The 11648-nt window shown below is 40.9% G+C and overlaps 1 protein-coding gene across 1 annotated transcript in view; it reads left to right on the forward strand.

Annotated features, from left to right (window-relative positions):
* The window catches only part of ANXA3 (annexin A3), a 114720-nt gene extending 104466 nt beyond the window's left edge, over positions 1-10254 (forward strand). The window contains 4 exon segments of the mRNA XM_030190550.1: positions 2662-2757; positions 8236-8294; positions 8556-8678; positions 10180-10254. Of these exon segments, the coding sequence (XP_030046410.1) occupies positions 2662-2757; positions 8236-8294; positions 8556-8678; positions 10180-10239 (338 nt within the window). The 3' untranslated portion in view covers positions 10240-10254.
* The last annotated feature ends 1394 nt before the right edge of the window (positions 10255-11648 follow it).

An 11648-nucleotide genomic window follows, 5' to 3' on the forward strand; every position in this document is an offset into this window, starting at 1 on the left:
GTGGACCCCTTCAGGGAGTAGGTAGAATAAAAGTGATCTCTTTCAGAGATGGTAGAGAAACCATGGTCAACCAAAGAAGTAGAGGATAACACATGGCTTCAACTCAGGGAACCTCACTGTGAATAATCTTTATTAGCACCACCAAAAGACCCAACACAGGGCCGTGTTTTGGTGGAGACATCTGCCTGCTTCAGAGGTCAAATGTAATACCTGACTGATAGCAGAGCTCTGTGTAGTACCTATGATGAAAAAGCTCTGTAGAGCCAGGTGTGAACACGGTTTGTTGCTGTGGTCTGCTGAGCAAGTTGACACCAAAAAACTTCAGCAGACCACAGCAACAGAAAAATGAAATTAATTCTTAGTTTAATTAATTCTTAGTTAGTCTTTACTAGAGAATTGTGGGGAAATACCAACTGAAATTGGTATCTCCCCATTCTCTGGCAATGATTATTGAGAGGAACTGAAGCAAATCATTGTGAAAGTTGAAGTTATTATTAGAGCAAGTTGTCAACATAAATAGTTCTGAAAAAAACTTAAATGTAAAAGTACAGATTTCTAGTGGTAATTTGTAACTGATCAATAAAATGTGCCGCTATATCTGAGGACTGGAGATTTAGCCAATGTAAGGACAGTTTTTAAAAGGGCTCCGGGGATGATCCAGGAAGCTACAGACCAGTGAGTCTGACATCAGTGGTGGGGAATATGGTAGCAGCTGTTAAGAACTGTGATTTTGGGTCGGCCCTGTACCAGTGTCACAGTAACTTCTAACACAGAGGTTATCAACCTAGTCTTCAGGACACACACAGGCAGTCAGATTTTCAGGATATCCACAATGAATATGCATGAGATAACTTTGCATGCACTACCTTCACCATATCCTATTGGTTAAAACAGAGGTCTGAGAATCAAGGAAGCCTGGTTCAAATCCTATTGCTGCTCCTTGTGATTTCAGGCAATGTACTTAACCCTTCATTGCCTCAGGTATAAACTCAGACTATGAACTTTCCAGAGTCAGAAAAATACCTACTGTATCTGAAAGTAAACCATTTCAATAGCTTTCAGGCTTGCAGATGGTATACAAGAAATTAAATAAAAACAAATTTTTAAAAATCTGTCTCATAAATGTTCATTGTGGGTATCCTGAAAACCTGACTGGCTAGGTGTGTCCCGAGGATTAAGTTGAGACCCCTTGTTCTAACAAAGTAGTCCTTTCCTCCAGTTCACCCATTCTCTTTTGAAAGAAAGAAAATTGCACTGTACGAGAATTCCATCTCCATTTTCCTTTCTTTCATTACACCATGGTTCTTTTGGAAGTAATGGCGCTACTAAAAGACAATAATATGAAAGCTAAGTATGAATTTTTAATGCTAATGTGGACAGTGCTGAGTATTTAGGAGCTTGAAAATGTGTCAAAGGAGTGAAAGCAACTGAACATAGGACAAAAGAGAGTCAAGACTTTTGATGAAAATAGGAGTAACGATAGGATAATGTGAAGACTTGGTAGACTTAGAGGCAAAAAGGAGGATAGTAGAAGCATAAAGAAGATATGGGGTAAGAAGGGGGTACAGGATGGGTGACCAAAATGGAAGAAGTGGGGAGTAGACAAGCAGATTGAAAAGACCTTAATGAGGAAGAAATTGTGAAATGTAAAAAGGGGGAATGAGAGTGAAGAATGGGCAGAGAAGAAAAGTAAATAGAGACAAGGAGGACTGCAGAAGGGATTGGTAGTACTGTGATTCAGAAGCAGTAAATGAAGTATAGATGGCAAAAACCAAAGTGGCTTTTGGTCTTGTCTCCAGCTGAATTCTACCAGTGCAAATGATGATGACGGAGGTTGAATTATGAGGATAGCCAGGGATTTGGTTAAGAGCAAGAACAATTGACTTGAATGAGAGGGCAGAAGAGTTGCTAGGGTAGATGTGTCAAAATGTCAATCAGCTGGGGAAGAATCAATCAAAGTTTCCCTTCCTGTCTGCTAAGAGAAACTGAGTTTCCTAGGCATGTCATCTAAGGTAAGAAGGATATGATCTATTAAAGGGGCAAAGGGCACAATAATATATTCATCTCTAATCATACAGGGGTAATTTTAAAACTCTTCATTGGGATAAAATCTGTGGCTATTTTTAACTCATGAACCTTGCACCAGTTTTCAAAGTAAAATATTCACTTTGAAACTTGCTGTGGTACAGTGCACCCATACAGATTTACACCTGTGTTTTCTGTTTGTACTTTTTGATGGAAAACAATGCTTATAGATTTGAAAATGCAGTCTACCTGTGTCATTTTCCTCCCTGAAGTAAACACTCTCCCAGGAATGCCATCTCTCAGTGTAGTTAAAAATCTGCATGCCGTGGATTTTTACTTGTGTTCAGGTTACCAGTATTCAGATAGCCAATTAAAAAGGGTAAAACATTTTAAAATCATGTAAATGGCTTTCAAAATTGCCTTTTCCATGACTTGCATAGGATCTCTGAAGCACAGTCATACTGCAATCTGTGCAAATGAAATATAATCATTCAACAACTTATTTTCATACCTAAGTTATACTGCTCATTGCCAATTTGAATAATGACACTTTATATCTCATTTTGTTAATCCCCGTTTATTGCCCTGGGGAGTCACTTAAAAATGTATAAATATTATTTGCATATCTTTTTTAAGCTTTTGAGGAATACAAGAATATCAGCAACAAGAGCATTGAAGACAGCATAGCTGGTGAAATGACAGGAGATCTGGAGGATTTATTGTTGGCTATAGGTAAGATACCGTAGATTAGGAGTCAAGCATGCTGCTTGTCTTACGGGGTCATGTACTAAGCTGTGGTAGAAATCAGCTGGCAGTAAACACCGAGACGCCCATTATATTCCTATGGGTATCTTGGCGTTCACAGCCAGCTGACTTCTACCATGAGCTAAAAATGCAACCACAGCTTAGTAAAAGACCCCCCCCTCCCCCAGAGCACTACAGAGATAAAGATGATGATCTGTCAAAGTCCCGATCCTCGCCGAAGTTAAAAGGCACTTATTTTATCTATTTATTTCACAATTTATAATCTGTATTTCCATTATTATGCTTAATGTGAGGAACAAAATATGTCAAAAAGAAATAGTCACATGAGATGTGTGATGTGATCAGTGGAGAAGGACAGATTTCTTCAGTGCTCTGAGGGCTGCTCCCTTATCTGTGCCCATCAGCGAGAATCTGCTTTTCCTCTGCTTAAGACGTAACCTGGGTTCAGGAGAAATTTATGGACAAATGTTTCAAAAAAGGCAAGGTCTTGAAGATCACCTGAATGACTGTATGCATCAACACTGAAATTGAAGTACTGCATTGAATCAGGTATCTATCTAGCCTTCCATCAGCTTTCCTTTCAGGTTCCTCCTTTAAGACTGCTGATGTCAAAGAGGGCATAACAGATGGGTCACTTGAAATGTACCAATGTCCCAGGTTCTTGGAGAGTGTTGCACCTCTTCTGACTCTGAGGATGAGCAACGCTCCATCTGGGGAGGGGGGTGCATGGAAGATATAATGGTTTCCATTGTCTCTGCATTCATGACATTATGCTCTGATGAAGACTGATATTGATGCTTTGATACACATTATCAGTAGTCTTCGATGCCAACAAAGAAGAAGCCAAATACTCCTTCAAGTTGGTATCAATGTCAAATCCCAGTAGCCTCTATTGATGCTGAACACTGTTTAGACTGATGCCTCCAGTACTGGTGACACTGGATAGAACTTGGATGTGCTGAAGTTCCTTTCTTTTTGCTCTTCAGAGCCACATATCTCTCTTAGTCATTTAGAAACATAAATGACACTGAGAGGGTTTATGATCGGACCCAAGACACTGCAAACATCAGTTGAGAGTACCTCCTTCAAATGTAGCATTTCTAAAAGCTGCTGGGAGCTTTTTTCCTGGGACATGTCACTGAAATAAATACCCACAGAAAAATCAAATAGCTTGATTTTCAAAAATAGAAGGCCTGGCCAGGACACCAGACATCAAAGTGAGTTGACAAAGCAGATATAAAAAAATGGAAGAAAACTTCAAAATGGCTGAAAACTTTAACTAAGAGCTAGAGTTACTAAATTGAGAAGTGAGTTCCTGAGAGAAATGAGAACTTAAGCTAGGTAAAGTTTAAACTTTTAGGGGTAGGTATGCAGCTGGTGGTAGTGAGCCTTTTTGTTTTAGCTGCCACCGATTATTGCCAGATATTCAATGCCAGGCCATGTCTCAGTAGTGGCATTAAATATCTGGGTTTATGCAGCCTGCTATCTCTTATGCAGTTATGTGCAATATTCAGCACTTAACCACCTAAGCAACACCACATAAAGATAGGACTGACTTTTATGCAGTTTGATTTGTCCAGTTAACTTAGGCAGTTAAGTACTGAATATCAGCACTTAACTGCAAAAATGCCAACTCTGCCCCTGGACTGCCCACAATATAGCAGGCTCTCACTTTAGTGGTATGTGGTGATATTCAGTGGCACTAGCCCCACACAAACAATTTAACCATTCAGGAGCCATTTCTGGTCACTTAAACTGCTTCAAATAGCAACCCCATAAACTTCAGCTGGCCCTCCTCATGCATCCTGCATTCAAGTACTGACCCATTAAATTCTGACTTTAGAGCTCACGTCTTTCTCTGATATTTCTAGATCTTATTGTAAATGGGATTTAACCGAGTTAAAATAAAATACCTATGGGGCCCATTCCTGGCCCATCAGGAACATTGGTAGCCAGTGTTGGACCCTTTCCAGGGGTCCAAGGAGTGTCCAGGGCTGGACATGGCAGCAGCCATGACCTGCTGCCATGTGGTTCTAGAGAAGAATGAGGGCTCCCAAGCAGATGCGACTAAGAAAATAGTTGGTCTGGGCCTGGCTGCCGGAGCTCCAGATCATGCACATTTTTTCACGCATGCTTGATTGAGCTCCAGAGCTAGGATTAGGCCACAGGTGAAGCCGAGGTCTCGATTTTTAGGTCTGCCTAGCAGAGTTCCGCTGAAAATCATGGCTTTTTGCCACTGCCTCAGTGGGTCGATCCAGATCCCAAAGAAGGGCAGGGGACAGCCTGAGGACCATCTCTGGGATAAGGTAAAGGGGTCCTTTGGCCTCAGATTTTAATTATTGTAATATTTTTGGGAACTTTTAGGTGTCATGGGGCTGGGGCTCCAAGAGTTAATTTAAAAATTTGTTTTTTGCTTGTGGGGGTTTCTGGGAGTCTCCTTAAGGTGTAATGGGTAAGTAAGAGATTTTTTTATTTATTGAATTGTTTTTACTGGCCATGTTATGTGCAGGCTGCTCGTGGGCTTCTGAGCGCACATTTTGGGCTCTGCTTACTTATGTCAGAAGCTGAGGTCACATTTTAATATGTGAGATGGGCGTTTGGGATTATTATTTAATTTTTGGATGCTTGCGAGGAAATTTGGTATTGTCTTGTACTTTGGGTTATTTTAAATTTGGAAAATAGAGTGTGATTGGAACATGGTACAATGAGATACTGATATAGTTTTTATTAAAATACATAATGATTTTGTGGTACTTTACTTGAAAGTTTATTCTTCCCATTCATTTCAATGGGTAAAATAGTTTCCAAAATGGAGATTGCCCTAAGGTCCTGAGTTAGAAAAAAAGAAAATGAACATTCCATGTGCTGATGTCCGATTGGCATTTAGGGGTCAGGTGGCCCAAGCTGAGTCATGGTTGCTCTGTCAGCCACTTGGTAGCAGTTGCCAGAGGAACTCTGGACTATGGAAGGAGCAGATGTGTGCATGAGAGAAATTTAAAACAAGGAAAAGTGCCGATAGTGCCTGGAGAACATATGTAACTGTGCAATGTAGCAGTGTCAGAGAAAGAAGTGAGCTCTAAAGTCAGAATTTAAGATTGGAGAGAGACTGGAAGTTCTGCTCTCTAGTTTTCTGTTAATAAGCTGCAACATGACTAGTTTACTAGGAGGACTGGTGAGTGCATGGTCCAATTTTAAAACCCCAGAAATAGTGCAGTTGGTGAGTGGTTACCTAGCCTAGCCTGGCCAAGGGAGCGGATTGGCTTGGCTTGAATGGGTCTAACGAGTGAGGGCCTGTGTTACAAAAGCCAAGTGCAGTTTCTGTTCAGTGCGTCTGAGTGAGCCTGAGTGAACCAAGGACACAGACTATGCTCCTGTAGAATAGGGAGGCAGTCACAGAGCAGGCATCTTAGAAAAGAAGTGAATTAACTTTAGCTTTTAAATAGTAAAACAGCCCAACAGCGTTATAATCTTTTAAATTTCCAGATATTGTTTCTGCTGTGCAGAGGTAGTCAGGAAGGCAGGGTTTTTGTTCCCTTTCTGTTTTATTAGTTAGTAGTAGGTTGCAGAGTGGAGCGGTGTCAATGCTGGACTGCTATGGGCTCCTCCACAAGCAAGACCAAAACCTGGACCTACAGATAAGTGGTGCTGCAATGAACACTCCTAAGGGAAACACAGGGAGAGACTTTGTTTAGTTTAAAAAAGACACTGGTTTATTACATGGGGTTAACTGCTAAAAGCCTTACTTACATGGAAGATAATCCTGGTTTGGGTCTGAAGAGTTGCTTCGGGGCACCTGAAAGAGCGAAAACACAAACTCCCCAATATTCAAGACCATTTAACCTGCCAGGAATGGCACCTGGCCTGTTAAATGGCACTTAACTGGTGGTGACATGCAGTTTAAAAAAAAAAGTATTTGTGGAGAGGAAGGTAATTTGCTTCCCTATTCCTTGCTAGTCACCTTTTGACAATCACCAAAACAGTTTACAATAATAGTAGTTGTAGTGTGACTGCTACCAAAGGACTGAGAGAATTGTTTAGGGGTTATCAGCCATGCATAGCTAACAGAACCCACTTTCTGGCAGAGTGAGCTGGTTTCTATGGGCAGTTCCCTGTAGTGTGAGGAGCCAATTCTCAAAACACAGTGCCGGCGTTATTGCCCATTAGCACCATAACAGCGCACATATTAATGTGTGCACAATGTTCAAAGGGCTCTAGTGCCAGAAACAACTCGCCCACCAAAAATTAGCACGAATGATACTTAAATATATGCAAATGGTATTATTCCTTCTCAGAGAACAGAGCAGAAAAGAACGCTGCCCATAACAGTGGAAACCTACTGCCAGCTCAGTAGGGAGGATTTCTCAGGGTTTTCACTCTAAAAGCTGTTAGTTCTGAAATGCAGTATTCTGAAATATTTCAGAAATGCAAGTAAGCATGCACAATCCTCTAAGCACTAGTACTGAGCCGGACAAGCCAGGAGGGAGCAACACCTGAAGCCTGTTTGGGCAACAACCAAAATCCTGCTGCTGGGAAAATTCACAGGATCTTTGCAGGGGAGGGAGAGAATTTAAAAGAGCAGTGATGATAAAATCTGGTATGGTCTCATAAAGCTCAGAATGGACTACTTGCTCCCCAATTTGACTGGGCATGCGCACAATAGCTGTGCTTACATGTTCCTTCCCCCTCGTACAGCGTGCATAAAATTTACATGCTGCTAAGGTTGAGTGTGCTGAAGTTATTTTTGTGTGCTGGTATTTTTGTATATTTTCCGGTGCTGTTCCATACAGCGCTGGAGTTCTGAGCATCAGCCCCTGAGTCTATCGTACATCATCAGCTGTGACATGTTCTGTGGGTAGGAGCTGGCTCCACCTGCTTAAAAGCATTTGGGGGGGTATATATCTGCCACTGCACATATATGTGGTCCCAAAGACAATATCCCCATCAGAATCCGCTTGGACCCCCTGACATATCCTGGAAACATGATGGATGCTACACCAAACATAAAACTTATTGGGGGGGGGGGGGGAAGAGGAGAAAAATACAAACACATAGACACACACACTGATCTCATAACTCTGTTTTACCTCCTTTCCTAGGCAGGCAAAATGCTGGCTTGGTTAGTAAAACTTTGTCATAGAGAGTGTGTAGTATTAACATGTGCCGGCTGGCTCCTTTATTCAGTAGGCTGATCCAGTCTTGGTATTACCCCACTACTTGCTTAGACTTGTAGTTCAACTTCTTATAGCTGGATCAATTGGGAAATCAGAAGTGCAAGCCCATGCATGCAGTGGAGTAAAACCAGGGCTGGGTCACCCTCTTCTGAAACAATGAAACTAGTTGGGAAATCTAGCTTTGTTGCAGTGTATAATGCAAGATTACTTACACTGTTCTTCCACTTGTTATTTTTTTGTTATTTCATTTAACTTGAACCTTATTTCTCTTCAGTGAAGTGTGTGAATAGCATCCCTGCTTTTTTTGCTGAAAGACTGCGCAAAGCGTTGAAGGTGGGTTCTCAGAATTACAAGGAATCTTTGTTACATTTTCATGGTGAGGCAATGCTCAGTTGGTCTACACTATCTCTGTAGCCTTGGCTACTCTGTGGTTTTAGCCCTTGTGATGTGACAGTTAGAAGTATCCAACCCTGTGAAAAAAATAAAAAAAGAGGAACACACACTTTGATACAAACAATGCTCAAATTCCAAAAGAATACCGTCATTTCATTAATGTCATTCTTATTTTTTTTTTTTTTTAATTTCGTTTTACAGGGTGCTGGAACTGATGAGTTTACCCTCACGAGGATAATGGTCTCTAGGTCAGAAATAGACCTTCTGGATATTCGAAATGAGTATAAGAAGCTCACTGGAAGTTCCTTGTATTCTTCCATTAAAGTATGAACTTTTATGCCAAGCATTTTTGTCTTAGCTTATCAAACCCCCATTTGCCTGTGGTGCGTACCTGGCAATTGAGAGAAAAAGTGCCTTCAATTAATTTTCACTTGTAGGGAGTAATGGCTGAGGCCCCGCTAAGCTTTATAAGGACATTTCAGAGGATTGAGAGAACTGGCATGCTTCTTGTGACTTGAGACATCTTAACCTCTGCAGCAGGCAGCTAGTTAAAGCAGAACTGACTGGAGAAGTGTGTGTGAGAGTTCCATCACTGCTAATGCCTAAGGATGATTTACTTCTGAGGTTCAGTTCCGTGTTTCTTTTTACCATATGATTCTTTGACCGGCTTGTGTTAGAGCACTGTGCATGCTCGCAGAGGTTTCCCCCTCCATCACTGCAAAACCAAAACATAAGAGCCTGCTACACTTCATTATAAATAATTCTGAATGCAAACCACTTCCTGATATACATTTGTTGTGGTGACAGCTGTTTTTGCTCTGGGCAGAAACATTGACTCACTAGATTAACTAGTGAATATCGTATATCCTCCAAGACTCTGGATAGTGCTGACATTTTTTGTTTTAACTTGGGAGAGATTATTTTGGAGACTCCATACTTTTAGTGAAGTCATTAATGTTAAAGATGTTGGGAGCCTCCAACAAAAAGCAGCATAGAGCTGAAATGCTGAGGATTAAGAGGGTGTGACAGCAGCTGGCCTTACAGAGTTTAAGGGGGGTTTAGACAGATTCCTGAGGGAAAAGTCCATTGAACATTATTTAAAAAATTTTTTTTTTTGGGGGGGGGGGGGGGGGGGTTGCCGGGTTCTTGAAGCCTGGATTGGCCGCTGTCGGAGACAGGATGCTGGCCTTGATGGACCCTTGATCTTTTCCCAGTATGGCGGTGCTTATGTGCTTCTTGCACAAAAGGAAAGAGCTGTATTTTTAGGAACATTAAAAAGCAGGTGAAAATGTAGTTATCACCTTGTCTTCCCTTTTCATAAGAGGTGATTTCATTTTTAAGCCGCACTGCCTAAAAAGGAAACTCTTTTTAAACTGCCAAAAATATATGAGCTCAGTTTCCTAGTTTTAATTACAATTGGATCACATTCTTAGACAGGAATGTCTCATTATCTGGCAACATTCAGCATAGAATGAAAAATTATTGGTCACTGGAGCAGTCACCTCCACAGACAATATTGCTTTAAGCCGTGTTGAACCTTAGCAGTCAATATTTACAACTTATCCGCTTAGCAATCTGTGTTTGGAATACTGGAGGATGTCACTGTGCAGTACAAGAAAGGAAGAAATGAATTACCATAAATAGAGGCGCATGATCGCTAGTTAGTGAAAGTGATGGCCTAGCTACATCATTAATTCAGACTCATATTGTAAGTTATGTTCATAGTAGTACTTCCAATGAATATGAGCGAAGTTCTCAGGTTTTGTATAAAGCAAAGTAACACCATGTATTTTTTTTTTCCTCCTTTCCTCCTCTCAATGTGTAGTCTGATACATCTGGAGACTATGAAGCCACCCTGCTGAAAATCTGCGGAGGAGAAGACTGAAAACAAGTTACCCAAAAAAAAAAAAGTCATGCCAATGTTTCATGACCAAGATAGTCAAGATAACTTTTGCATGTTTTCCTCATTGCCTTTTTTCCCATTAATGTACAAAATAAATGAATGCTTATTTCCAGCATTTCTGAAGGCAATAGCCATTTGTCTGTTTATGCTTGAAATTTATATTGATCACGGCCTGTGGCAGTGTACTATAATTTTGAAATTCTTTCTTTTTCCTCTGCTTTTATATATGTCTATGTAATTCTGACATCTACATTTATTTACAGATTGCATTATGTTTATCACATACAGTATTCAGTTCATTATGCCTTAGCCAGCACCTGTGCGGCAGCCCTGGCAGCAGACGTGCAGAGCTGGCAGAAAGTGGTAAAAGAGAGGAAAAGTGGGGTGGAGAGCAAAAGCAGAATTTGGGCATTCATAGAGTACCCTAAATAGGAGCACTTTCTTCCAAATTAAAAAAAAATCTAATTTATACTTCACTAGCAAGATTGATAATGGATGCTGTTTCTCATTTGCAGAATGGCTGTTAACACTAATATAACTTCCAAAGAATACTCATACTGAGCTGTGTCTTCAGTACTAAATATTTCACACTTTGATTATTTTGAGGAACGATTAACACTCTCTGTGTCCACCTTTTTTCATTTGATGAATAATGACCTTGTCTCCAGGTAGATGAAATAGCATCCACGTTCCTAATTACATATTTTGTTACCTTATGCATTTTCAAACAAATTAAAAACATAAAGGGACTGATATTCAGCTGGTGTTGTGCAGTGCGCTTCCTGTCCACCACTGGCGTTAAACCTGGATATTCAATACTGGGCTGTTTCGGTGACTGGCATTGAATATCTGGATTTATACTGGCTGTGCCGATATTCAGCACTAACTGGTAACTTTTTTGGCCACTCAACATAGCTAGTTTGGTGCTGAACATTCGTGCTTAACTGGCTATGTCATATGATATAGCTGGCTAGCAGCTAGTCGCTAACCAGGATATTCAGTGGGAGATAACCAGTTGTCTCCTGCTGAATATCCATGGTTAGGTGCTTTATTTATTTATTTATTTAGATTTTGCTCACACCTTTGTCAGTAGTAGCTCAAGGTGAGTTACATTCAGGTACTCTGGATAATTCCATCCCGGGAGGGCTGACAATCTAAGTTTGTACCCGAGGCAATGGAGGGTTAAGTGACTTGCCCAAGATCACAAGAAGCAGCAGTGGGATTTGAACCAGCCGCCTCTAGATTGCAAGACCGGTGCTCTAACCACTAGGCCACTCCACTCCGCTATTTAAATGCTATTTAACTGTCCAGGAGCCATTCTTGGCTGTTAAATAGTTTTGAATATTGGGGGGGGGGGGGGGGGGAGTGTCTTACACTTGACTCCCACTGTA

Source organism: Microcaecilia unicolor, chromosome 2 (assembly GCF_901765095.1).
Source record: "Microcaecilia unicolor chromosome 2, aMicUni1.1, whole genome shotgun sequence".
Classification (NCBI taxonomy): domain Eukaryota; kingdom Metazoa; phylum Chordata; class Amphibia; order Gymnophiona; family Siphonopidae; genus Microcaecilia; species Microcaecilia unicolor.